The sequence below is a fragment of the Drechmeria coniospora genome, chromosome 01, assembly GCF_001625195.1.
Source record: "Drechmeria coniospora strain ARSEF 6962 chromosome 01, whole genome shotgun sequence".
In the NCBI taxonomy this organism is placed as follows: Eukaryota; Fungi; Ascomycota; class Sordariomycetes; order Hypocreales; family Ophiocordycipitaceae; genus Drechmeria; species Drechmeria coniospora.
Window position 1 is genome coordinate 4936266 of NC_054389.1, and position 27035 is coordinate 4963300.

The window sequence follows — 27035 nt, forward strand, 5'->3', positions numbered from 1 at the left end:
CGCGTCCCGAGCATACTTACAGCCAGCCAGTAACGCTGTACATATAGACGTGGACACTAAGTACCTACTGAATGGATTGCAAATGCTCCGTACTTAATACAAGTACGTATACTGTAAGTATGTACTTGCGGAGTACTCCGTACTTACAGAGTACAGTAATTAATACTAGGTACACTTGCAGGTACTCTGTACAGTGACTGCCTCGGTGCCAGGCAGCCACCCAGGCAGCCCGCGAGACAGCGCCCGAGTACCAAATCCAACTGTCACCGTCGCACTCGCTAACCTCCCAACTTCCAACTTTCAACGATCAACCTCCAAATCCCAAAGTTTCCAACCTTCAACGGCTAGGATTTAATTCTGCAGCACGACATTCACCTATACAAGCAAGCACTGCTCAACCATTGCTCTGCATCACCCTATATTCTAGCCGCCCCTGTTGTCGCCTCGACATCCACTTCGTTGCCCTCGCCTCTTCCGACTCCTTTTCGTCACAACGCTCTCACGCTCGGCCACACTATTCGACGACGGCGTTCCGCCCTCTGCTTTCCCACTGCAGCTTGTTCCAAACGGCAACTATTTCCTTGGATGGTAGAAGAATACCTGCGGTACCCAAAGCGAACCCAAAGCGAACCAGTCCTCGCCGCTTCCCGCCAGACAGATTTTCGATCTTGACAGTCATCAGCCATTGCGATACCTTGTACGACTACTTCCTTGATATACCCGTCACAGACGCATCGTTTTATTCGTCAAGTCAACTTGATAGCAGGCCTTGCAAGTACCGCGCCCTGCGTCGCCATCGGGAGCCCTAAGCGGTCCTCGCTTGCGCATGTGTGGCGGGGGAGGCTGGACCGCGTGAACCGGCTCTGGAGGGATCGAGGTCGCCAACGACGGGCGCACGCGAGAGGCAACAGGCAGATCACGGGGTAAGCGGCGCTTCATGGGGGCTGAACCTGACCTGTTTTTGGTCTCCTTTCCAAAGCAGGAGCCCTCCCTATCGTCGACTTGTTCCGCTCCCCTGTCTAGCCTCCCTGGACGTTGATGCGGGCCTTTTTGCCCCTTGGCAATTCTGCATCTCCGCATTATCGGTATCCGCATGCACAAAGGACTTCGATCTCTTCATGACAGGAATGGATACGCCGTTTGTCGTGTCTCGCGAAGAACTCCACGTCCTGCAGATGGAAGTGAAGCAAGTGCAGTGCAGCCAGACAAACCATGCCGAACGAATATTACGGCTGGAGAAGCGGCATGCTGACGAGTCAGCGCTGAAGTCCGTATGGAACTCTCCTTTTCCCGGCGTGCTGGGAGCAGGGACACCACAGCACGGTATGCTTTTCTCCTGCGATGAATAAATAGCAAGACTCGCTCTAATTCCGTTCCCCTAGATGCCGTTCAATCGCCTCACAACGAAATGTTTGACGATGATTTGGACGAACAGGGAGAGCAGCTGCTTGGCTCGCTACACCTTGGACCGGCCGAGGAAGAGCCTGCTAGACGTGGTGCTGCCTCGAGGGCAAACAGCGTTCGCTTCGACGAGAGCGCCTTGCATGGATCTAGCTGGGGTGGGCAGAGCAGCCGGCACTCGGCAGACTTTGGCCCTCTTCGGCCGGTAGGTGGCATCACCATGGAACGTTCGCTCTCCCACAAGTCAGACGGCAGGCACAGCTCGGCGGGACATTCGGTGCACTCGCATCACTCGGTCGCCTCGGGTCGTGCCAGCAGCCTCGGGGTCGACACCAACTATGCGGCCTGCGACTCGTCCTCTCCGTTCGACATGCCGGCGCCTCCCGCCTCGCTCTTTGTCCTGGGCAGCGTCCCATCAATCATCCGCTGCTGGCTGACGACCGACTTTGCCCATGACACGCTGCTCTATGCCGACATCTGCACCGGGTCGCAAAAGTCGGTCGTGGACTACTCCCTGATCAAGGAGCTCGGCTTGACGGAGGAAATCGAGCGGTGCGGCGACGGCGTATACCGCGCAAGGCTGAACGTGTTCCTGGCCGAGGCGGTGGTGGTGAAGGCGCACAGCAGAAATGGGTCTACCAGCGGCTTGGTCCCATTCATGTCCGTTGTCTTCGAGGTCACGGGAGGAGTGAGCGCGGGACGGCAGAGCGAAGCGAAGGCGATACGCATCTACATCGGAAGCGACGTACTCCGGGCGCATTCCGCCGACGTCCTGCTGTCCCAGAACAAAATGGTGGTGTACGGGAGTCAGCAGGAGCGCTTGCAGGTACCCTTTGTGCGCCCCGAGGATGAGAACGTCTTTCGACACATCCAAACGGTACACGTGGCACCCGGGAAACGCAGGCTGAACGCAAACGCGGCGCCGTTCGTGCTGCCGGACGAGGGCAACCTGGCGGGTGACGAGATGGCCGAGGATGGGACATTGCTTGTGCAGCGCGAAGATGACGAATCGCCCCTCGGCCCATCACCGATGGAGTCGCGTGCGGGATCCAGCAAGTCTGCGGTGCCAACTAGCGCGTCTGAGCACGGCGGGGAGGGTGAGAAGGCGGCAATGGACGTCAACGGTTCCGAATCCGGTAAAGAGTTCTCCAATGGTGCGGAAAGCTCGCGGAACGAAGCGTCGGCGCCGTCGGGCATTTGGAGATCGTGGCGGCAGGGAACTGTCGGCGGATCGGATGGACAATCGCGAGAGGCGGGACCCTTGAGCGGCTATCAGCCTGCCATGCGCAGCGGCCGCAGCATGAAGGTTTTGAAGTCGCTCAAGGCGGGCTCGGCCTCGGCAAGGACCGGCGCGGCGTACGAGCCGCCGCTGGCGGCCAAGGCTGCGGATGGGCGTCGCAAGAGCCTCGTCAGCATCGGCGTAGACGGCGGCTCGACGAAGTGGGACGCGAAGCGGGCCGTCAGCTCAGGCGCAGAGTTCAAGATGCTGGCGGTCGGGCGTGACGGCGGCCGAACGGCGGCGGCAGCGACATTGCCGAGGTCCGTGAACCCGGTCGGCGTGGCCTCGGCATTTTCGTGGATGACACCGGCCAGCAAGGGAGCGGCCAAGTCGTCGACGGCGGCGGACGGAGATTAGAGATGTTGGCAGTCGACCTACCTGGACTGGATCATACCGGCGGGACAGGACTGGATGGATAGATTCGATGCAGCCGCGGAACGGCGGCGCAGCGAAAGGCTCAGCCATGTGATGCGTGGCTCCAGCGATTCATGCGTAGTGTAGAATACCGAGTGAGCAGCAGGCTCACGACCAAAGCAGCGCCTTGACGTGGACCTCGACGAGGACTTCGACACGAGCTTGGATGCGTACTACGGTGAAGGAGAGGCTAGAGCAGCGTGTTCGTAGGCAATATCACAGTTGGAACCGGTCGTGCAGCAACACGGGCCACAGCAGCTGTGGCAGATGGTCGATTAACTTTCCTGCCCCTCGGGGTGCTTACATCTTGGAGGCCGGCGGGAGGGCTTCCAGGGCCCTCTTGGTGTCGGCCACGGCTCCCTTGACAACGCCAAACATGGACTTGAAGGCTGGATAGGAGGCGTCCCCCAGGCACTCGAACATCCAACTCTCGGACGTGGTGACGACGATGCCAGGCTCGGCGCGCAGACGGTCGAGAGCGACGACAACCTCGCCCCTGTTGCAGCTGCTGACGGCGTCGGCGATGACGTAGGGGGTGTGGCCGGCGTCGCGCAGGTCGAGGGCTGTCTGGGTGATGCAGATGTGGGACTCGATGCCGACGAGGGCGATACGGGAGGCGGGTGGCAGGGAGGCGGCGAGCTGGGGCACGAGCATGCTAAACTTGGTCTTGTCGAGTGGCGTCTTGGGGAGGAGAGAGGCGAGAGACGGGACGGTGGGACCGAGCTTGGCAACGGTTTGGGTCGTCGCGTGGACAGGGATGCCGAGAGCGTTGGCGAAGTTGAGAAGCTTCGTGGTCGACACGACACTGGCAGAGAGAGAGATGGCCTGTCAGTTGGGGGGTTCAGGTCGAGCGGCGTACGTTTGACGATTGGCTAGCCTGCCATGGAGTCTTCTTTTACCGTCGTTTGCATTGCATTCGGATGTGGCTGCAGGCAAGGTACACGCAGTATACACGGGGCCGTGGGTCTTACATGGTGTCAAACTCGTAGATGGCGTCGCGAAACTTCTCCTGCATATCGCAGACACTGGAGTGAAAGTGCATCCGGATCAGCCCCCATCCGTCCTTCTCGGTGCTTGGCGTCATTCGAATAGAACACGGTCATGAGGATGGAGGAGGACGGGCGGTCACCAACAAGACAGCGGGGTTCTCTGCAGGCGAAGCAATAAGTCAGCCATGATGATGGGGTCGGACAAGGAGAGGATGCAAGCATAGCCCGAGGGAGGGAGGGAAAGGGAAACGCACGGAAGCGCATCTCAGAAGGTCGTGATACAGCCATTGTTCGGATCGGGTGCGTGACGAAAGAAGGCGGCACGGTAGGGGAGTGAGGTTGTCGTGGCAGAGGTCGGACGGACGGAGCGTCGAAGCGGAGGAGGGAGGGTTGGGATCGAAGGAGGGATCGAGGAGGTCGCAGGCACCGTGTCGAGCACTGCATTACCGGAGGTGCGGGCTGTGCTGGAATTATTCGTGTGAGAGTATGAGGAATTGGGAAGAAGTACTCCGTAGATGTGGCAGCGGTTGACAATTTCAAGCAGACGATGGAACGGAGGAAGACGGTGCAAAAAAGCAAAAAGGAAGCATGGACGAGGCATCGATCGGGGTAAGGGATGTCGATGCCGTGGCATGGAGTACGGAGTTGGGATGCTGCCCACAGGAGCTCATGCCCCGCCGACAAGGAGCTCGTAGCAGCCAACCCCGCGCTTGCTGCATTCCCTGTTCAGAAGCCAGAGAGCACTGTACGTGGATATGCATACAGTATTATACTGTATCCGTACAGTATTGCTCCGTACAGTACAGCACAGCACAGAGCCTAAGTACAGAACGGATACAGTATATGCATATCCACGTACAGTGCTTGCATGCATCCCTTAGTACGTGTATGTAGAAGAATGTACATGCATGTACGGAGTACTACGTGCAGTAGAGTATGTCGTAGGAACCATACAGTACCTACTCACTTAACTCGATATGCAATATCTGCCTGCGCATGTTATCGTGTATACTTGTACTCATACTCCACTGGGCACCGAATGCAGGTTGAAGCGTACGTGTAGGCAGCTTGTTAGTTATCAGATGGAAGCCACTGATGAGTCAACTCCCTGAAGCATACAAGGCTTAAGTACATGCCCCTATCTACAGAGTGCTCCGTACTGTGCATAACTTGCAAGCATTAATCATAGTATTCCAAGGTAGGTGGCATGCCCAGTAGCTTTGCTTGTTGTGCTTGCTTCTGTCTCTACTCCTCGTCCACGTCCATCTTTGCACTCCGTACTCCGTCCACCCATGATAGTAATCAAACTCATGTCTAAGACCCTAAGCCCAAGCAAGGCCTGACCGTCCCTCTATCCGTCCATAAACTCCGTATGCAAGTAAAAATTCACGCCGTGAAAATGCCCATCCAACGCCTGGCAATGCGTGCAGATACAGTGACCACCAGCAGACAAGTCCCCCTCCCCTCACGCTGAAACCTCGGCAAACCACGTCCTCAGCAGCCCGGCCAGGGCGCTCGGCAGCTCCTCAAGGTCGTGCACAATCAGGTAGTACTGAAAGGGGAACGTGTCCAGGTATCGCTCAATCACCACCCTGCTCTCCCCGTCAGCCTCGCGCACAAACTTGGCCTCCTTGAGCTCCAGCACGCTGTCCCCCTTCTTCTTGCCCGTGTCGTCCATGATGATGAAGACGATCATGATGCGCTCCTCCATGGCTTCCCGCAGCAGCCGCCGGATCGGGTCGTGAGCCGCCGACGGCGTGAGGCCGTCCGATAGAATCAGCGCCAGCTGCCAGAGGTCCGACTGGCCGCCCGACTGTCTCGCCGTCCGGAACGTGTCGATCGTCTGCCGGATCAGCTGCGCAATGTCGGTCCGGTCTTGCCCAAAGGAAAACTTCTGCAGCACCTTGCCGCCGGCGTCGGCCGCGAAAGGCGTCGCCAAGTCGTGAGCCGTAAACACGTCGGCTCCGAACCCGACCACGCCCACCTGGCCTGCCTCGAGCATCGTCAACGACCGGGACACCATGACGAGCGACTCCATCGCGAGCCTTCCCGACGACGACTCGCCCATGCTCTTGCTGTCGTCGACGCACAGCAGGATCTGGTACGTTCGCTTCGTGGGGATCGCGCGTCGCATCCAGATCTTGTCCCGCCTGTAGCTCGACGCGATGTACGGGATGATCCGCTTGATGTTCAGTCGCTTGCCGGTCCGGAACGACCCTGACAGCTTCGTCGACTGCGACGGTGTGAGGATGAGACGAAGTTGCGAAGTCAGCGAGAGCGAGAGTGCCTGCGACTTGCTCTGGAACTCGCTCCACTGCCGCATGCACTCTCCATACTCGCGGAGTGGCCGCTCGTCGTCCGAGAGGTGCGTCGCTGAAAGCTGCGTCGATGTCTCCTCAAGTGACTCATCCTCCTCCTCCGCAGCGTCCAATTCTTCTTCGTCTTCGTCGTCCTTCGCCGTCCTCTCATTGCCGTTATTTCCCTGCTTCGTCTGGACGCCCGATCTCTCCTTGTCTACTTCCTCGCTGTTGGCTGCGGCCGCCTCGGCCGATTCGCCCTCCGTGTCCATCTTGTCTGCATCTTCAGCTTCCGCCGGCTCGGACTCCTCCTTCATCAGCCGGCTCGTGGCATCCTCCCTTTCGTCGTCGATCGCCATGCTTTCGTCCACCGGTCGCACGTCCTCCTCTTCGGCCGTGCCCATCGCTTGCGTGTCCGCTGCGGCCTCATCGTCTTGAAGATGCTGAAACTCTCGACGACCTAGGTCACCATCTTCCTTTTGCTCCGCTTGCTGTTGCTGACTGTCATCCTCCGGGTTGGCGTTATGGATATCCGCTTGTTGACGATGCCACTTCTCGAGCGCATCTCCGAGCTTCCGGAATGGATCACTCCGTGCCGACTCGGCGCCGTCGACTTCTTCGTCCCGCTTCTCGATCGGATCGTTGGACCGAGTAGTCGCACCCTTGCTACCCGCGCTCGTGTCCTGATCAGCTGCACTTTCGCCCATTTCTCCGTGCTCCTGCTGCGCTGCCTGCGCTTGAAACTGCTCATCTACGTCCATCGAGTCTGCGTTCTGGTCGAGCCCGGAGCTCTTCACCTCGCTGGGCGCCGCATTATCCATGTCGGCGTTCGCATTGTCCTTCGACGGAGGCGCTTGCTCGCTCTGTTCCTCGTCCTGCTTGGGCTCGTCCTCCACTTCATCTGCTTCTGGTTCGTCCTGTACCTCATTGCTGCCAGCCTTGTCCTCGACATCAGCCTCGCTTCCCTTCTCATCTTCCTCCTCGGCAGCCTGTTCCAATTGCTGCGCGGCGGCATTGTCCACCTCCTCCTCTTCCCCGTCGTCTTCATTCTTTTGCTCATCTTCGGGCCTCTCATTCTCCTCGACATCTGACATGAGATCCAGTTCATCGCTATCCGAGGCGTCATCTGGCTCGTCAAAATCCAAATCCATCTCCTCCGGAAGCTCCAGCGCATCGTTCTCCTGCACGTTTTGGTCTTGCCGATTGAGTTCTTCTTGGGCCGTGACGTCTTCATCCTCGGCCTCTTCTTCCTCGGCATCGTCAGAGGCCTCTTCCTCATTCGCTTGCGGCTCCTCTGCCCGCGCGACGTCGTCATCCCGTTCGCCCTCATCTTTTTGGGGCTTATCATCAGCGGCCATCTGCTCATCCTCTTGCTTTTGGCCGGCTTCTTTGTCGCCTTTCTGGTCCTTCTCTGCCTTGTCGTCGCCGCCATCCCACATCTTCTCGTCTATCGCCGTTGGGTCCAAGTCGTCGACATCACCGGCCTCTTCGTCCATCTCATTGTCCTCCTCCTCCTCATCCCCTTTTTGCGAGCCTTCGTCATCATCCTCGGCCTCTCCAACGCTGCCCATTTCTCCCTCCATATCTTCGTCTGCCATATCCACGGCGTCTTTTTCATCTTCTAATTCTCCGCTTTCTTCCTTGTTTTTCTCCTGTGCCAGCTCGGAGAGGTCCTCGTCAGGCTGAATATCCTTGCTTATATCTTCGGCACCTTCTCCATCACCAAGGCCGGTACCAGACTCAAGTTGACCACCATCACCCGCCGTTTCGTCCGATTTTTCTTGGGGTGTGCAGAATCCTTGAGATGCAATCTGCGTGAAGGTCTTGGTTAGGGTATGTGCCATGTTCGCAGTTGCGCGGTGCAGATCTACGCCTTGCTCGACGGACCGGCAACACAAGGCAGCAAAGTGTTCTAGAATTGGAGTCGCTAGGCCAACAATACTCATTGCGGCGACGCTACTATTGTGCATGCTGAAGTCGAGCTGCTGCATAAGATCGATGCAGTTGCGAACGGTCATCTCAACTTTTTGCATGTGCAGATGTCTGATCGTCGAGAAGCATGCATCGTTGTGTTTATTCAGCCAACCCGCTTCCTCCTCCTTTGGACCCTTGGCGACCTTTTTCGTCGCGCTCTCAACCGCGACAAGTATGGTGTCAGTCAGAGTTGCCACCGAGTCGGCAAATTGAACAAGTTCTGCCGCGGGGGCTTGCGGGTGATCCAGAGGTAGGCTCGAGGTTGTGGTCCAGACTTGAAGCTGCCGGAGAATGAATCCGAGGCTAGATCTGTCCTGAATAAAGCGTTCCAAAGCCGCCTGGAAGAGCTTCAGATCTCCGACAAAGGATGATTCCAGAGCTTTGTCTGCCTCAGAGACTAGCTGTTCTGGAAGCCTACCCAGCTGTTTGAGAGTGGTCAGGTGGGCCGAAAAGCGATGAGACCAGTTTTCTAGCTCTTTAACCACGCCGTCATGGTTCACCTGCCCCAATCTTTCATGTGCCTGCACCAGTCGAGTACCAATCCCGAGTATCGGCGCCAGCCAATGGAGGAGGCGGCGCCAGTTGCCACTGCGCTCTCGCCGAACCAGCTTTCCAATCTTCTGTATATTGGAGAGATCTCGGAACTCCTGAGCCGTCTTTAGCAGTGATGACAACGAGGTGGCTGCTGCGGCAAGACTGCTCCGTTGCATGAGAGTGAAGTTAATCATGCCTTCGACAAAGCCAAGGCTTCGTCCGACCTCAGCACTAGTCAATTCCTCGGAATGCTCCTGTGCTGCACCTCGGGCCCTCGGGACAAGATCAAGGGTTTTGTGGAAAAGGTATTCGGCCTCCTTCAGGGCGCTCGAGGGTAGCTCGATTAGGGGGGTTGTTGCAAGCACGACGGCCAGGGACTTCTGCCCCGCTAGCTTGTCTTGTGCCAGGTTGTATTTAAGTCCCATGTTCCGCAAGTCTCGCAGTGTATCCGCGAAAAGCTTTCGCTTCCGAGTCTTCAAATGCTTCACTACATCTTTGTTTTCGTCGTTCAGGAATGAGGGCGTTTCTCTCCGAAGTTCAGCCATGGCCGAAAGCAGGCCGGAAACAAACTCGTCAAGGGTATCAGCGGCGTTGCATTTCATATCTGGATTCTTCATGATCTTCTCCAGAACCGACACTGTCATAGACACATTAGCAAGTCGCCGATGGGCCTCCAACCAACCAGGCAGAGCCTGATTTAACGTTTCAGACTGAACTTCCTTGGCCGTGGTTGTAATAAACTCCACAGTTTCTGTTCCATTTGAGACCATGCTTTCGTCCGGGAGGCCTTGCACAACAATGGTCTTCATTTCTTGCCCCAGAACGCTGCGGAACTTGCGGACCATCCTAAAAAGTTTCTGGTGAGACTTTCGGGCACTCTCACGGAGGGCGTTTATGTTGGTATCCTTCCAACTGGCCATGAGTAGCACATCCTTCATCTTCTTCTCGATCGGCGCCCGGCCTTTCTGAATAACATCGTCGGTAGCCTGCTCAAATCGTGTGTAGTAGTCGATGAAATTCCTCACAGCATGACAGATGGGGTCCAACGATGGATAGTCCTTGACAAGAAGGGACAGATGGCCTAGCAGCTGCCTCAGAAGCGCGACGCGCGTCCTGAATTGACCGACAATGGAGCTTGAAAAGTAAATTTCAAGATTCTCAATGAGAGACGTGGCGTACACGCAAAGTTCCGACGGCTTGTCGACCATGGACAGTGGAACAGCGATGACGACTTGATAAGCGACAAACCACCAAGAGTAGGCATCGTCTTGGCATTTCTTTTGCTCCGTGTCGAACAGATTTGCCCATGTCGACAACTCCAAGCGACGCCAGCGAACGATAGTGTCGGTAAGAGCATCATGAAGTGGTAAGACGGCGTAAACTTTGCTGGCCCATCCTCCAAACTGCCACTCGTAGACAAGCGCGTGTAGCTGTTCCACGTTTGGTAGGATCTTTGCCAGTGGCTCCCCATGAACTTGATCCAGAAGCTTGTCGCAGGAGTTTAGAACATCTGCCAGAGGCTGCATATGGCCAATTTCGTCCACCAGCTGCAGTTCCCGGAATCGGGCCTTGATCTTGTATGCAAGTGAAACCAAACCTCGAGCTTCCGGAAGGTTGGGGTCCAGATAGAAGTTGTAAGACTTGTCCATGCCTGCCTTTTGCAGCTCCACGAGCTTCTCGCTGAGCAGCAGCACCGTGGGGGCCAAAAGCTTCTCGTTGATGCTGAAGTCGATGTTTGAGGCGTTTTGCGTCTCGTTGGAGATGCGTTGGCCCAAGGAGATGCAGGCACCTCGTATCGCAGCCACAGGATCTTGTCTCTCGAGAAATATCCTGTTGTGGACTCCTGCAACTTTCAACGACATGCTGCGAACTTCATCTGGCTTGATGTTTCGCTGGTCTGTTGAATCATCATCACCGAATGTTGGAAACAATTCATTGAATTCCCTCTCGTCAAGTTCCTCCTCGTCCTCCAGTGCTCCACGGAATCGATAAAGGCTGGTGTTGGCCGTTTGCGCTTTGCGGTCTTTTTCAAGCTTCTTATCCCAATCGTCGTAGAAGCTGTGGAAACACTCGAATAAATGATCACGGGAGGTGTGACAGAGACTATCCAAAGTTTCAACAGACACCCTCGCAGCAACGAGGTCAAGGTACTCGAAGCTCTTAGAGGACAGCTTTCCAGGGGACACATCCCAACTTTGGCCCCCAAAGAATGGTGTTGCTTTGGTTAGTTCTTCTGTCGAGAACTCCAGGTACTGAGCTTTGGCTGTGTGACACAGAGATAACCCCACGAGAAGACAGCGCAGAGCGTTTACCGCAGGCCTGGTCATGTCTTGATATGGCTCAAAGCGTGTAGAAGAAAGGCGGTCCACAAGTTGCTTGACATTCTCTCGAACAAGTTGCAGCCCACCATCGTCATCTCCAGATGGACCTGAGTCCAGGAACTGCAACACTGGGGGTAAGCATTGACGTTTTACGGTATTGAGAATATTGGAAAATTCGGCCTGCACCCTGCCAAGTTCAGAACGCTCTGGTCTGAACACAGGCTGAACCTGCTGAGGCGGAGGCCCAAGCTCTGCAAGCTCCTGTTCGAGCAACTCGATTCGGATGCTTGTAGATTGTCCCGTGAAGCATTGCTCAAATGCCTTCAGGGCCAAAATTTTGCCTTGTATCTCGGTCTGTAAACTGTCGAAGAATTCGAGCTCCGCTTTGGGGCGAAGTTGAGGATCAAAGGCCCGGTCCGGCACATATAGCTTGATAAGTCCAACACTGAAATGAACCCAAGCCAAGGCAGAGAAATATCCTGACTTCTCCAGATTACTCGCGGATAATTTCATGCCAACAATGGCAGGAATGAGATGGTTCCGAGCGATCTGTCGAAGATGGTCTGTATCAATAGTTTCGATGAGACTATCGAAAACGTGGTTGTCCTGGTCCAGCCCATCCCGAGCAATTTTTGAGGTTGAATGAGAATGATCAAAGGTATGCGAGTCCACTGCTGCGACGAAGTCTTTGAGATGTGGACCGTGAGCAACGAAGACTTGCTCCAGGAGTGTCTGAAGCAAGGTATTCAGATACCCCAGAGAATCCACAATTATCTCGGTACTTAGACCTGAGATGCATCGTCCAATAACTGGAAGTTCGGATTCAAGCAAGGCGAGTGACCGGAGGCTTACACCACCCATGCTCTGCAACTTACTCCACAGGGATGTCGTAAGTTTTCCGTCCCAAGAGAAAATGTCCTGATAAACAAGGCAGTCAATCGATTGCAGAGTGGCCGCTGATCCTTGAGAACTTGCAAGCAGCATTGTTGCCTTTGTCGGGACGTTGGACAAAATATTGAGTTCGTCCTGCACTCTACCTTCTTGGCATTGGGTGAGATAGCGAAGCATGGACGTTTGTCGGATGCTCTCGAACTCAGTAGCCAAAAAAGGTCTCAACTCGTTCTCCTGCTCACCAATGCGACTCTCGAGCATTTCAATGGCCGCGGTAAGGTCATTCACAAGCACATCTGCTGCAGTCTGCTCGGCGCGGACGATCCCATACGCTTGCTCGAGCGTCCTTTGTGCCTTGGAAAGGTCAGCAACAGAAGCAATAGCTTTCCAGCGAATGGCGTCAAATCTTGAGCCCAATCGGTCAAGTTCAAGCAACCGATCAAGTACCATCCGATTAGGAATAGGCACCGGCCGCAATACATTCCACAATGTTTCCATGCTTAAACCGGTCGAGAGCTTGAAGCCGCTATGAAAGTCCCCTCTCAGCTGCTTGGCCATGGTCGAAACAAACTCCGAGTCTTGATGACTGTTGACGATGTTGCCTTGAAGGTTCAACATATTAGTTCCGAGGGCTAGATGCGCTTGAAATATTGCCTCATCAAAATCGATGTCGGTAGAGATTGTCAGCGTTCGCTCCAGGTAGAGACTGATGAGTCGTAAAAGATGAGAGCGCTCTTTCCAGGCTTCAAAAGTGGTGGAAATGGAGCCCATGTATTTCACACTTAAATTGATCGCAGCCAGGAAAAATGCGGCCAGTCTCACCGTCGAATCTTTTGCTACGACTGCAACACGGTCGCTGACCAACGACCGTTGCAATCGAGATAACGATGCTAGCTTGGACGAGCGGGCATGCACATGATGCTTTTCGATGGCTACTTGCAGGCTGTAGATTCGGTACGAGATTTCGTATCGAGCAGCGATCCAATGCGGCTCACCTTCATTCGCTAGCAGCTTCGAAACGTTGGAGTTGTTCAAGATATGAATAGGTTGGACGTTCGAGAACCCTGTGGAGGGGTTGCAAGGTAGGCGTGAATCCGCATCCATGACGGCTCGAAGGCTATCCGATCCAATTGGGGATCGGAAAAACTGCAACAGCTGGTGGACTGGCTGTAGCAAGTTCTCATCGCAGGCAAGTCTGCCGGGCTCATCCACAAAACGTGGCAGCAACGACACATCTTGTAGCGACAGATTTTCCACAGCTACATGGCAGGCCTCGGAAGGAGTGCCGTCCGACATGAACTGTTCGCAGTGTTCCCTCACTTGTTGGTACCTTTGAAGTCTGCTCTCTATGCTCGAAATTCTTTCAAAACTTGGCTCAATGTCCGGTGGTGGCGAATGGATGTGGATTTCAATTGCACGATTCCTCATAGCGCGTGAGAGTTCGCCGTATCGTACATCCATTGTCAAGAATATTCTAAACTCCGGATGTGGTTTGATGATTCTCGGCTTGCCATTCTGGTCGCAGTGTTCGTTGATGCTCAAGAATCCATTGGGTTCGAGGAGGGAGTTCAGGCGGTCAAGAACAGATGCGTTGCACATGTTTGCGTTGTCAAGGACAAGCCATTGACCCATCTCCAGGGCCTTGATTATGACACCATCAAGCCACTCAAATCGAGGATTTGCGAGAGTGAGCGGGCCTTGGACAATTTGATACGCTTTGGTAAGTTCAACGGCAACTTCTGTATCGGCCGCGACACGAGCTAAAAGGGACTGCATCGCGGTCTTGACGGTATCGATGTTGTGGCCATCCCCCAAATAAACATCCAGACGATGCAGCAGCTGTAGGACTTCGGCAGGTGCAATTGACGGTACAAGCGACATGACGGATTCCTGAAGGTAGTTTCGAAGGTTTCTGAGTGTGGCATTGATCTCCCGGAGAGGATCGGCCTGCTCAAAGCCACCAACAAGATCCATGGTATCAATGTCGGCATTCATGGGAAACACGACCAGGGGCTTTCCCGCCAACGCGGCAACGTATCGCAAGAGCGCAGACTTCCCATAGCCAGATGGGCTGCTCAGAATACAGGGAATGTTCTGTTCCACGCAAATCATGAGGGATTCTAGCTCTGACAACCTGCATACGACGTCGATGGCAGGCAGCTGCTCAGGCTGAGAGTTGAGGTTCCGACTCAGGAGAGCTAAGCCGACTTGGCCAAATCGTGAGTTGATGTCATGATAGAGGTGGTGCGTTCGAGGCTCCCATCCGACAACGTGACCAAAGAGCCTGTCCACCTCTGCTCGGTCTTTCTGAGTGCGGAATCGTTGTCGTATAATGATGTCCAAAAAGTCGTCAATGCGAGCGGTCTGCAACAGAGGATCGGAAGAATTCATCAGGTTCAACCATCGGAGAACGTCACGAAGGTTGAACTCCCAGGGTCCGCCTTGCACACCGAACGTCTTGTCGATCGCAAGCTGGTGATCGATGCGGGAAATGAAATCGATCAGATGCCCCACAGTATCGGATGAGAGTTTGGGGAAGTTGTGAGACGCAATGAGCCTGAGGTCCTTGTCTTTGAAGACATCGGCATACACAACAATGAAGCGATTCACGAAGGAAGCCGGCAGTCCCTTGCGGCCTCCTCCTTGATGATGGGGGTTCTGGGCAGCGAATAGTCGAAAATCGGGATGGCGCTTAAAGACTTGGTCGAGTTCTGAAATATAGACCTCGCCACGATGGTCAAGGCATGCATTCAGACCCTCCAAGACAGATTGCGAGGCGAGGTTCATCTCGTCGAGGAGAACCCATTCACCCTTTTGCATCGCTTGCAAGAATGGCGCGTCCCTCCATGCAAAGTTTCCGGCTTCCTCTCCTTCAACGGGCACGTCTGTCCCAAACAAGTCCATCAAGTCGGTCTGATCAGACAGGTTAATCCGCGTCAAAGGCCGACCGCAGACCTGAGAGATTGCTGCAATCAGGGACGTCTTTCCTACTCCAGGACTGCCCTCAAGCAGGATCGGCCTGCGCATCTGAAGTGCTCGGACAACTCGCATGGCATTTAGTCTTGTCGTCGGCGCGTGAAAGGCAAAACCAGGGTCGGTTGCCCCGGTCGGTTTGCGAGGCGTGCTGAAGCTTCCGATAGACAGGGAGTCGTCTGTCATCACCAGCTGAGGCTCTGATTCGTATATTTCCAATACATTGCGACCCAAGAGTTCCCCCAGCTTCACAAGACATTCACGTCTCTGTTGCTGGACAGAACTGAGGTCTGTTGCGAGGATTGCTGACGGGTTTGCACCAATGCTGTCGACGAATATAGCAGAGGCGCCGTGAACAAGGGAAATCAATGGATCGGCGCTCTCGAAAGTGTTGACAAACTGCACCCAAGCCAGAATCTCTCTCACAGAGAAGGGCGTAGTTGCCATCGGCCTGAATGCCTTTCCAAACCAAACGGCAAATTGAACCATGGAATCCACAAGATGCTTTGACCTATCGACGAGCTTCTCCCTGACAATTTCGTGGATATCCTCACTTTCCGAGAGCGGGGACACCCAGATTTCGGTGAAACGATTGCGCAGGGCAGGGGAGAGTTCTTTTTTGCCGAAATCACCGCCAGGATTCATGGTTGCAAAGAACTGGAATCCGTCAGAAGCCACAACAAAAGAGTTGTCGACTCCCTTCTCCGCCAGGAGCAACGAGCGCTGGGGTTCCAGCACAGAATTGAGTCTTTCCAAGACTGAATCATCTGCGAGTGAAATCTCGTCGAGGAGAAAGAAGTGGCCAGACCTCATCGCCTCAACAAGGGCTCCATCGGACCACTCGAATAAAGAATTGGCTCTGGTTTCGTTTACCAGGATGCGTTTGGTGAGCTCCACGGGAACGTTGGCAGCCAATGACTTGTCAAGAGACCTATATGCCTCTAGCTTTTCCTCTACCGAGATTGGAGCCTCCAGCCCCAATGTATCGAAAACAATTCTCAGGTCGGCATCTAGGGCGTCCAGGATGGCGCCACGGTTACGAACAGGTCGTTGGGAGCCAATCAGGTCTCCAGCCTCGGTATTTTGATGAGCGTTGACAATATGCAACTCTTTTTGCAGAGCCTCGGCAAGGAGTTGGCAAACAGTCGTCTTGCCGCAGCCCGTCTCACCTACCAAAAGAACTGGCTCATTGTTCCGAAGCGCTCGTGAAACAAGAACATACAGTCGTCGCATTGCGTGGGTCCAAACAACACCTTGGCCGTTTTGCCTTTGAGTGAGGTGCTGGAGTTCTGGCGCAACATCTGCAGAATAGAGCTCCTGGGGATCAAGCTTGACTTTGAATACCTTTTCGATGACCTCCTTGACGCTAATTCGCTCCTCCTGGTTTCGAACTCGTTCAGCGAGCAGCATGAAACCGTGGGCAGCGATTTCTTCCCTCGTATCCGCGCCTCTGAGAGCCCAGCGGAACAAGTCTCTCAGAGTTGCAAAACTATCCTTCTGCTCAAATAGTCTACTCGTCTGGCGAAGCCTGGAGAGCTCTTTGTATACGGACACAATTCGTCGGCAATCTGGTGGTGAGGTGTTGCGACTGCGTTGCTGCAGAATATATTCCAGCTCGTCTTCCGGGATGTCATCAAAGTGCAACTCGAGGAATCTGTTTCGGAATGCCCTAGAGAGCACCTTCCGGCCGCCATATAGTCCAGCAGGGTTTTGGGTGGCAAACAGGATAAAGTTCTCGTGGGGCCTGACGACTTCCTGAGTTTCTGGGATGAGAAGTTCGCGGTTGTCATCGAGTAGACGGTTCAATGCCTCCAAGACGTCGGTTGGTGCCAAGTTAAGTTCATCCAGAACAATCCAATGGCCGCATCTCATGGCTTGAACGAGAAGGCCCTCCTGGAACCGTAACTTTCCATCCGGACCGGAGACATATGTGCCCAGGTATTCTTGAAGGTCAGTGTGATCGTGATTATTGATGCGTACGAAACGGTTGCCCGTGAAGTTGGCCAAGTACTCAATCATGCTCGTCTTGCCCGCAGAGGTGGGGCCCTGAATCAATATCGGGAATCGCCTTGTTGAAGTGGCACGAACCAGGTTCAGAAGATTCCGCTCCACGTACGGGGTAATGATGTAGTCATCCCTTTCAATAGGAGTCTCCTCACCCTGGAAGAGCCAGTACTGCCGATCCTTATCCTTGTTCTGGAACTTGACGTGACGTTTGCCATCGTTTGGGTACTTTGGCGCCTGAGAAAGAAGTGCTTGAGGGTTTCCGTGCTTATCAAGGAGATGGTGAAAGATAAGCGGAAGAAGCATCGTTTCGGACTCACGACTCAATAGAGTCAAAAAGCCCATGGAGAATCCCTCGTAAAGGGCTCGTCGTATGCCATAGAGGGGGGCGATGGTGTTGACATAGCTCAGCACACGAGTTAACGTTCGCAAGCTAAAATGAGGTACTTCATTTGCGCCGTCAACCAGCCGCTTTTCATCAGCCATCCTCTTGGTGTTGACGTAGAGTCGTGCTATGTCGTCTGCCGCTTGGTCGTGCTTGGAGCTGCTGTTGCCCAAGTAAATTTTGATGATGGTGAGCAGATCCTTGAGATCTGTGTCTGGGCTCTTGACGTATAGCTCCGTAAACCGTGACCGGATACCAATGGGCAGGTCTCGCTTGCCAATATCAGTGGCGGGATTCATGGCACCGAAAATGCGAAAGTCGGGATGCGCGACAATCTTTTCGATCTCGCCCGTTTCCGAAAGCAAAATGGAGGGACGCTCATCCGGCCCCGTCAAGAGGTCGGCAATACTCTCCAGCGTGTCCGGGGAGGCGAGGTTGATTTCATCCAGCAGCACCCAGTCGCCATTGCGGACGGCCTTGACGAGGTTTCCTTCCACGAAGGAGAAGGCAAAGGCGCCAGATCCTCCAGAAATATTGATCTCGAACTGTTCGAGGCTGCGAGCAAACAAGTCCCATCTCGGTCGCAATTCAAGGAGAGATTGCAGTTTGGACTGCGTTTTCCGTCGTTTGGCGCGCTGTTCGTCCTCTTCCTTGGCCTCGGAATGCATGCGCTCCAGTTCCGATACTATCTTGACGAACATTTTTGGCGCTTCTTTCCATAGCTTAGCCAGCTTCGACCATTGGCCCTTTGCGAAGCTTTTGCTTATCTGCTCCAGGTACTTGACGTTTTTGGATGAAGAAATGCCAGTGGCGGCAAACAAGTCCTCGAACTCTTCTTTCAGAGGAACGGCAAGACTTCGGACGTTGACGGGTTTGAATCCGCCAAGCAAATCGCCCACTTCACTCTGTTGGGACAGGTTCACGGCGATAAGTTTGTGGCCGAGGGACTCTGCGAGCTGTTGCACGACGGTGGTTTTGCCAATACCGGTCTCTCCAACGAGCAACACCGGCTCCTGCAGTTTGACTGCCACGCCAATTTGTTCCAAAAGTCGTTTTGCATGGGCGGTGCTGGCAAACGGCCGCTTCGACTTTAACAGTCGGGACGTCCGCTTTTTTCGAAGTTGGGCTCGGCCAATGCTAAAGGTGAGTTCCATGTCGTCCAAAGGGGGTATATTGGCAGACAGGTAATGGTCTGCCCGATCTTTGGACATATGCATCTCCTCTGCGATGGCGTAAACAAGGTGTTTACCCAGCTCGGCGTCGGGACAACTTCCAACGAAACAGTCCAGGGCTTCCATGAACATCCAATCCCGCGTGCTTTCACTAATCGGCTCGTCGCCCGAAATTGATCCTGCAGTCAGGAGACACTCTCGCATTCTCCGACACCACTTGAGAAGATCTCGCAAGTTCATCTGACGGTCCATCACACTTCGTCCACGAGACATGAGCGCCAGGTTGCCACTCATCTGCGATAGCCGCTGGTGGACAGCGAGTATTCCGGGAACAAACTTTGTTAATATGGGGTAGGTCTTGAGAACAACTTCCTCAAGTTCCGTTTGCATTAGGGGTTCGACGAAGAGGGATTGCCAGAAGCGAATTCCCACTAAATTCGGCAGATTCTTCTGGACCTTTATGCCCTGAGACGACCGGACTGTGGCAAAGAGTCGAAAAGATTTTGCTGCCCGTATACTCTCCCCTCTGCTGGGAATAAGAAGCTCATTGCGTTCAATGAGTGGCAAAAGAGTGCTGAGAACTTCTGTCGGGGCGCGGTCGAGATCTTCGACTAGCACCCAGCGACCCTCCTTCACAGCAGTGGTGAGCACGCCTGCGCGCCATTGGAAGCTCCCGGGCTTCGAGTCCGTCGAATAAAGGCCAATGAGCATCTTGGCATCGGTTTGCTCGTTGAGATGCAGAGTGACCATGTTGGAGTACATGCCGAGCTGTCGCGCAATCTCATGCACCAATGCGGTCTTTCCCACCCCGGGTAGGCCATGGAGGAGGATCGGATCTGTCTCTCGAAGCATGGAGGCAAGTTTCTCCAGATTCGTAGTCGTCGTAGCTGTCATGGTCAAACTTGAGGGGTCGCCTATGGGACCAGCTGGTCGCGGGAGAACGACTTCCCCATACGGTACGACATATGGGGTGAGGCTTTGCATACAGGGTTCTTGGACATGGCTCTGCCCATTTCCATGCTGCTTCACCTCTTGGCGTAGTGCGATGAGTCGTTTCGTTCGGCGATGCTCATGTAGCGACAAGAAAACGTAATCGATGGAAACGCCATCCAGGTCGGCGATAATGGCCGCTTCCTTTCCAACATGGGCGTCAACAAGAGTTTCGAGCTTGAAATCAGATGCGCGAAGCAATTGGCAAAAGATGCGAATTGCGACGTATCTGACGGCCCGGCACTCATGGTTGAACAGGCTCTGGATGTACGACAGCGAGGCCAAGTGACTGAAGGTCCGAATGTCAAAGTTTAGAAGTCGCCAAGCTGTTATAAGGCTCTCCAGCAAGACATCTGCGCTTAAGCCAGACGACGAGCTCTCCTCAACCGAGGGTACTATTAAATGCAGGGACGGAGGCTGATTCAGAGATGCGGCATCATGCACAGAACATGTGAGGAAACTGGAGAGGTAGGGTGCAAAAGGCAAAAGTTTAGAAAAGGCGGAGGCACATCGTATTTGCCTCGTCGCGTCATTGCCGGCGTTGAGGATCCATCGTGCGCAAATGTCGGGGAAAGCATCCTCGAAATGGACGAAGATTCTCTCTGTAAGTGACGGAATGAGAGCCGCCTGTGAGATGGCATCCAGAAGGTTCGTCGACGACGTGTTCCGGATAATGTCGAGCAAATCCGGGGGCAGATGATCCAAGGCAGTCGTATCCTGTAGGAACGACCTCCTCTGCCGTGAGACGTCAATCATTGCCATGATTGCGCCGTCCAGTCGACTGAAATTTCAATTGCTGGTGCTTGTTGATTAAAACACGACTTTCTTCACTCAAGAAAAAAGACGTACTAGTTCGTACGGGCAGCATTTTTCCTACCAGGGGGGGGGGGGGGGGCAGCAGGGGTGCGTCGGCTGTGGTACTACAAATTTCCGGGCCAATTAGCGCGCCGCCTGGTCAGCCAGCAAGCACAGCGAAGCTCGAAAATCTTCGGGATGAACGCTCCTTGTACTCGACTCGCGAGATAGGTGTTATAGGTGTTCCCGTCATCTCACGCCCACCCACAGCCACATCATCAGCCATGGCCATGTCTTGCCGGTACGCGGCACGAAGCTGCGCTCGTCAACTGCGGTCCGCCAAGCTGGCGAGAGCGCCTTCACAGATGGCTCGAGTTGCGGCGACGCCGAGGCGATTCAACTCGACTGAAGCCGATGGCGCGACGAATCCCAAGATTGCTCAGATTGTGGACCAGATCAGCAAACTGACATTGCTGGAAACGGCAGAGCTCGTCTCTAGCCTCAAGGTTGGTGGCTCCTTGGACGTCGTTGGGTGGGTGCGGCAGGCTTGGGCTCGATGCTGACATAGTTGTGCAGAGCACACTCAACATTCCCGACATGCCCATGGGCGGCTTCGCCGTCGCCCCCGCGGCCGCCCCCGCGGTCGTGGAAGAGGTGGAAGAAGCCGCGCCAGCTGCTGCCGAGAAGACCCTATTCACCCTGAAGCTCGAGGCTTTCGACGCCGGGGCCAAGGCTAAGATCATCAAGGAGGTCAAGGGCCTACTTGGCCTGAGTCTCGTGGACAGCAAAAAGTTTGTCGAGAGCGCGCCCAAGATGATGAAGGAGAACGTTGTCAAGGAGGAGGCCGAGAAGATCATTGCGACGATGAAAGAGCTAGGTGCTACCGTTGTCATGGAATAAGGCTCGAACAAGGAGCTGGCTCTATCTCGGACGCTCTGACGAACGGGCTGGGTGACGATCGCGGCCGGCGTGAATGTACAAAACCACATGTGTACTAGTATCTAGTATCCGACGACAATGGGTCGCCTCTGAATGAGCAGATCATCCACTCGACGGGGCTGTCCGTGCTCTCGCGCCGTTCCCGAGCAGGGCGTGCACCCCCACGCATCTGGCATCACGCTTGCTTCATCGCATCTTGACATTCCGGTGGGCAATACTCCCCCATCACCCCAGCCGCCGAGCAAAACTGGTACATGGGTATCTCTTGTTGCAACTAAACACTACGTCTCGCCGCCGAAATAGTATGTTCATGCGGCGCACAGACGCCGGATTCTGCCCGCGCCAGCAGATGCCGCTGATGGATGCTGAAATCAAATCAAAATCATCAATGTCGATCCCCGTTGGTCGTTTGCTTGTGGGGGCATTGCTGCATCGCCATTTCTTTTTCGAAATCTTCCTCTTCTTCCGCCACGAGACGCTCGTCGTCCTCGCCAAAGTCGCTCGTCTCCTCCCAAAGCTTGTTCATCTCCGCGTCATCGCCCTTGGGGACTGCCCAGATGTTTTCCCTCTCTCGTTTGTGGCGCTCCCGGTCCTCCTCGATGCGTTGCTCAACCTGTCGCTTGTCCAGCCGGTGGGCACCAGGTTTTTTCGCCGCCGTCCGTGACGGAGGTCTATCCAACATGCCAACATCATTCGCGGGAGATGTCGTGACGAGGTCGTCGTCGTTGGTTTCCCGCTCTTTCAACACATCTTCGATCTGGCTAACGGCCTGGGATTCCAGATGGCCCTTTGCCCGGAGGCCTTGGAGGACCTGCGGTGAGGTTAGCCGACAGGATACTCGGGGGTGCGTAAGGAGGGACGCCGATGCTCGGCCTCGTGGCAGACGACGACTCACTTTGCGAACGACCTTGACGTTGGCCGCACCGGAGCCATCATCGGGAGCAACAGCGTCAACGACTCGGATGATGTCGCGTTGCATCATGCGGATGTAGTCTGTGTGGCCATCCTTGGCAAGGTCAAGAAAGTGCTCGATGAAATACATGATGTTCGCCCGAGTGTTCATATTGTTCTTCAATCAAGTCAGACACTGGCCAAGGGCCTTTCCACGGACATGATAGGATGCACGAAGCAGGTATCGTACTCGTTCCACTTGCTCGAGGATGCAAGAGTGCAGGTCCTCGTCCATGTCTCTGTACTTTAGCGCATACTGCGCTGCTTTCTGTGCAGAATTCACCGAGGCGTTGAGATGTTGCAGTTGCGAGCTGAAGCGCATGCGGACCTCGAACGGGTCCGCCATGGCTCCTACTTCGCGCCTTTGGCGCAAAGGGATGCGTAGGTGTGCACGTCGCGACAGCCTTGTCTTGCAATGCCGATGGCTCGTCGTGCCTTGGTCTTGCGATTGCGGAAGCCTGAGGGACTCCTGCCCAACAATGGTTCTTTGTGAAGATAGTGAGTTGGTTGCTGCCAAACAGGTGGTGAGTGGTGTTGAGTGTGACGTCTTGAAAAGATTAACTAGAGAAGGTACGGTAAAGCCCCGAAATCCCCGCTAACACACCAGAGGTCGACATCCACTTCACCCATCAAGACCTCCCCGCTTCATCAGCAATCCATCTGACGACACCTCTCCTCCTGGGTTGTAATCATTGCAAGTCTGAAACTTGAGTATAACGAGCTCATCTTCCGTCATCATCATACCCCGACAATTGCTCATCTCGGTCCAAATTTTATACCAGCAGCGGCCATTCCAATTGGCGAGTGCCTGCCACCTGCGTCGACACAGTCCTGCTCCGTGGAAAGTGTCGCGATCCTGCCAGCAATACATCTAGCTACATTTTCGTCCAAGAAGTCAAGATGCTCTCCCAGCAAGGCCCCCTGTCTTCGGACCTCACCATGGCCGTTCTTGGCTGCGGTACGTGCTGTTCGTCCAAGCTCTCTCCACACAATCACTCATGGATGCATCCAAGGTACCATGGGCATCGCCATCCTCAACGGCGTCCTCACGTCCCTGTCGGAGATAAATGGCCCCAAGCCTCTGCAGACCCCCTCCTCCGGCACATCAACGCCCTCGGAGGAACTTCCTCCAGCCTTGCCGTCTCGGTTCATCGCTTGTGTGCGTAGCGCCGAGAGCGCCAAGAGAGTCAAGGCAGCGCTGTGGGAGCACTCATCTATCGTCAAGGTGGTCCAAAACGAGAACCTGTCTGCCGTCGAGCAGTCCCAGGTCGTCCTCCTGGCCTGCAAGCCCTACATGATCAACGACGTCCTCGGCCAAGCCGGCATGGCGAAGGCACTGCACGGCAAGCTGCTCATCAGCGTCTGCGCCGGCATCACGACCGACCACATGGAGATGGCTCTCCACGGCAAAATCCCCACCGAGGACCCGGGCAAGGACGGCCGCTGCAGGGTTGTCCGCGCCATGTGCAACACGGCTGCTCTCATCCGCGAGTCCATGACCGTCGTCGGCATCAACAACCCCCCGCTGCCTTCGCAAACCAAGTCGTTGGTTACGTGGATCTTCAAGCGCATCGGCGATGTCGTCTACCTCCCCGCACACACCATGGACGCTTCCACGGCCCTGTGCGGATCCGGCCCTGCCATGTTTGCCCTCATGCTCGAGGCTGCCATCGACGGCGCCGTAGCAATGGGTCTTCCCCGTGCCGAAGCGCAGAGGATGGCCGTCCAGGCCATGAGGGGAACGACGGGTCTAGTTCAGTCTGGCGAACACCCGGCTATCCTGAGGGAAAAGGTCTCCACACCCGGCGGCTGCACCATTGGCGGGCTGCTGGTGCTCGAGGAAGGGAAGGTTCGCGGCACCATTGCCAGAGCGATGCGCGAGGCCACCTGTGTTGCCAGCCAGCTTGGTGAGGGCGTCAAGAACGTCAATGGCACTAGACATTGAGATTTGGGGGAGCGTATGAGTCTACGTAGTCATCGATACTCGCGAGGCCAAAATAATGGTGAAAGCTTCAAGGTATGAAGCGTGATGGGCATCAGCAGTGAACCCATTAGCGCTGCGCGAGCCACACGGATGTTGGCGTATAGTAGTGGTGATTTTGCCCGGTGCCAATTCGTCGCACCCTCGGCCCTGAAGTCTGCTAGAATATCGAGCGAGTATTCCCCGAGCCCGACCACGACGCCCAACGCCTACATACAGTCCAGGTTCGTCATCATGGTTGTGTGCTCGGTTCCTTCATGCGTCCCCCCGCCTCGCCCTCTTGCCGGTGCCGTCGCCGTCAGCTTCCTCCAGCTTCCGCTTCCCGTTCGATCCGGCTTGCGACTGGCCCGCATGCCCCATAGCCCGGGCAAAGGCGGCCAGAATTCGAGCATATTCCAGCTCGACGCCGGTCAGCGTCTCGCGCAGCTTCTCGATGCGCTCGGAGGGCTCGATTTGAGAGAGAGCATCCTTGTTGTGTCGATACAGCCGCTGCTTGACTATCAACTTCCAAAGTCGAGCCTGGTGCTGGTCGGCTTTCGTCGGCTGCGGAAGGACTTCGTCCAGGTCCAAGTTCGGCTGCACGGATCGAGGCAACTGAGACATGAGATACATCTCGAGGACTCTGGCGAACTGTCGTGGCGCAATCTTGACCTTTTTCCGCACATCCTCGAGGGTCTCTTCGCCAACGATTAGGCTCGGCACCGTGCCAAATTTCGGTATCGACACCGACTGGTCCAAGCGCAACGCGCGGAATTCGGGAACGGCCCGGAGGAATGCAAGATCGCAAATATCTCGGAGATCGTCAAAGGACTCGCTCGGGTTCTCCACAGTAAACTCAAACGTCTGATGGTGTCTCTGGTAGTGGTCGAAAATGGTCTTGTACAGGCGATGTCCGTTGCCCCTACCCTGGAAGGGGGGCAAGATGACGAACTGGGAAAGTCTCGTTCTGCAAGGAAGCTCCGCCATGTCCAAGTCCCCTTTGGGCAACTCCCAATCCCCTCGAGGAGACTTGGAGGGTGAAGTGGGCTGGAGGTAGAAAAACCGGTACACGGTCGAATAGCCAACGAACACGTACGACTTCTTCTCGGCGTCCTCAGCGGATTGCTGCGTCTTGTAGAGAAAGAAGGCGGTCCATCGATCGGCGTCGGGGATGCTGACATCCGACGAGGATGACTCTTGATCCTGTCCAATGTAACTTCCTCCTTCGATGAAAAGCGGGACAAGTATCTGAACACGGTTGTTGAGCTGCTTGACGGCGCCATCTTGAAGGCTGCCTCTCCAAATCTCGTATCTGTCATTCCCGTCGTTGATCGTTGCCTCAAGCTCACCAGGCGGGTGCCAGTCGTCGCCGAGCTGGATCGAGCTGTCCTCGAAGTCGGACGCCTTCACAAAGGCAACTAAGCGGCGTTAGCAATCGGGGCGAAGCCGGGAGACTTATGCCAGAGCGAACCTTTGGGCAGATGATGGCCCTCGTCCAGCACAGCCACCACATCGACAGGCTCTTCAACTCCGGGTGACGGCTTCAGTTTCTTGCTGTAGGTGTGACGCAAGTGCGGTCGCATGTCGCTGGCGCGGAAGCGCAAGGCGATCTTGAGGTCCTTGTAGCCAAAGATCTTCTCGTCATCGCCGAAGATGGAGTAGGTGAATCTGGGATGAAAGGTCGCCACGGTTGTGACTCCAGACGATGTGGGCGAGACGAGGCTGATGGAGAGTGCTTCGTTTGAATCCTCAAACCCTGCGCGATCAACCAGTCAGTCACGCAGCTACACCTCAGTAGCTTGATCGGGGGGCCGTGGAGGGGCGGTTTTACACTCTTGGAGATCCGTCACGGAAGACATGGCCAGATGCTCTCCCAGGAGAGTCGTTCTGCTTCAAACCGCAGATGCCTCTGAGCTTTGGTTCAGAAAATGCACGAAGTGCTGTGATGGTGATGGCAGTTTGGGGGGGGTCAGAACGGTATTCTGCGGTGGTTGTAGAGAGGATACGTTCACAACGCGAGAGGAAAGTTGCCGCGTTCTTCTTACGCGACTCACTTTAAGGAGCAGAGGAGCCAGCCAACTAGTTGCTACGTAGGTACCCAAGTACAGTACTGTACCATAGTACTGTAAGTAAGTACTAAGTATAGTTCCTGGTATGGCTGATAAGTAATAAGTACTTACTGTACCTGTAAACCACACATGTAAGTAAGTGCAGCGCATGTAGGTCCTTGTACCTAGTTGTAGACATGCAACTACAGTACATGTCCCCCTAAATGTACAGTACTTAAGTAGTACCTACTTAGAATACATCAAATTCCTATTCCTAAAGGTACTTGTAATTACAAGCAGGCCTTGCACATATTGGCACCTAGTACTTATTAATAAGGGCTACTCCGTACAGTAGTTACAGTAAGGTCAATTACTGCACGAAGTACTTGCGGATTGCAATGGACATGTACTGTACTTAAGTACAAGCACGATCACTTCGTACCTGGAGTGTGTAGCCATGAGGTACTTACTTGTACAAGTCATCCTGTATGTACAAGTAGGTACGGAGTATTAAGGCACAAGTACTCCGTACTCCGTGCAAGCACTCTCACATGTAAGTACTGTACTTACAGTACAGTAGTTGTACTTGTATACCATGTTCGACCCCACAATCCACGCGCCCCAACCCAACTGGCGTCATCCCCTGGAAGCACGGAGTACTCCGTACCTACCCAGTATTAATACAGTACCTAGTAAGTACTCCGTACAGTAAGTACAA

At 54.8% G+C, this 27035-nt stretch overlaps 7 protein-coding genes across 7 annotated transcripts; 3 read left to right on the top strand and 4 right to left on the bottom strand.

The window, feature by feature from the left end:
• Window positions 1–1118: 1118 nt before the first annotated feature.
• DCS_01223 (ubiquitin carboxyl-terminal hydrolase 19) lies at window positions 1119–3037 on the top strand (the record flags this gene model as incomplete). The annotated part of the gene is made up of 2 exons (XM_040798558.1): window positions 1119–1323; window positions 1383–3037. 2 exons carry the CDS (start codon window positions 1119–1121, stop codon window positions 3035–3037), a joined length of 1860 nt encoding a protein of 619 aa, XP_040659441.1.
• Window positions 3038–3202: 165 nt separating this feature from the next.
• On the bottom strand, window positions 3203–4178 carry DCS_01224 (uncharacterized protein; the record flags this gene model as incomplete). Its single annotated transcript, XM_040798559.1, has 3 exons — window positions 3203–3284; window positions 3399–3899; window positions 4066–4178. 3 exons carry the CDS (start codon window positions 4176–4178, stop codon window positions 3203–3205), a joined length of 696 nt encoding a protein of 231 aa, XP_040659442.1.
• A 1370-nt stretch (window positions 4179–5548) lies between these two features.
• Window positions 5549–20380, bottom strand: DCS_01225 (ATPase, AAA-5; the record flags this gene model as incomplete). Its single annotated transcript, XM_040798560.1, has 1 exon — window positions 5549–20380. The coding sequence occupies one exon, from the start codon at window positions 20378–20380 to the stop codon at window positions 5549–5551; it is 14832 nt and encodes a 4943-aa protein (XP_040659443.1).
• A 323-nt stretch (window positions 20381–20703) lies between these two features.
• DCS_01226 (54S ribosomal protein L12) lies at window positions 20704–21319 on the top strand (the record flags this gene model as incomplete). The annotated part of the gene is made up of 2 exons (XM_040798561.1): window positions 20704–20925; window positions 20996–21319. The coding sequence occupies 2 exons, from the start codon at window positions 20704–20706 to the stop codon at window positions 21317–21319; spliced, it is 546 nt and encodes a 181-aa protein (XP_040659444.1).
• A 424-nt stretch (window positions 21320–21743) lies between these two features.
• DCS_01227 (CTD kinase subunit gamma) lies at window positions 21744–22655 on the bottom strand (the record flags this gene model as incomplete). The annotated part of the gene is made up of 3 exons (XM_040798562.1): window positions 21744–22169; window positions 22254–22427; window positions 22500–22655. 3 exons carry the CDS (start codon window positions 22653–22655, stop codon window positions 21744–21746), a joined length of 756 nt encoding a protein of 251 aa, XP_040659445.1.
• A 554-nt stretch (window positions 22656–23209) lies between these two features.
• DCS_01228 (pyrroline-5-carboxylate reductase) lies at window positions 23210–24254 on the top strand (the record flags this gene model as incomplete). Its single annotated transcript, XM_040798563.1, has 2 exons — window positions 23210–23267; window positions 23323–24254. The coding sequence occupies 2 exons, from the start codon at window positions 23210–23212 to the stop codon at window positions 24252–24254; spliced, it is 990 nt and encodes a 329-aa protein (XP_040659446.1).
• A 291-nt stretch (window positions 24255–24545) lies between these two features.
• DCS_01229 (histone acetyltransferase type b catalytic subunit) lies at window positions 24546–26128 on the bottom strand (the record flags this gene model as incomplete). The annotated part of the gene is made up of 3 exons (XM_040798564.1): window positions 24546–25687; window positions 25741–26025; window positions 26101–26128. 3 exons carry the CDS (start codon window positions 26126–26128, stop codon window positions 24546–24548), a joined length of 1455 nt encoding a protein of 484 aa, XP_040659447.1.
• Between the last annotated feature and the right edge of the window lie 907 nt (window positions 26129–27035).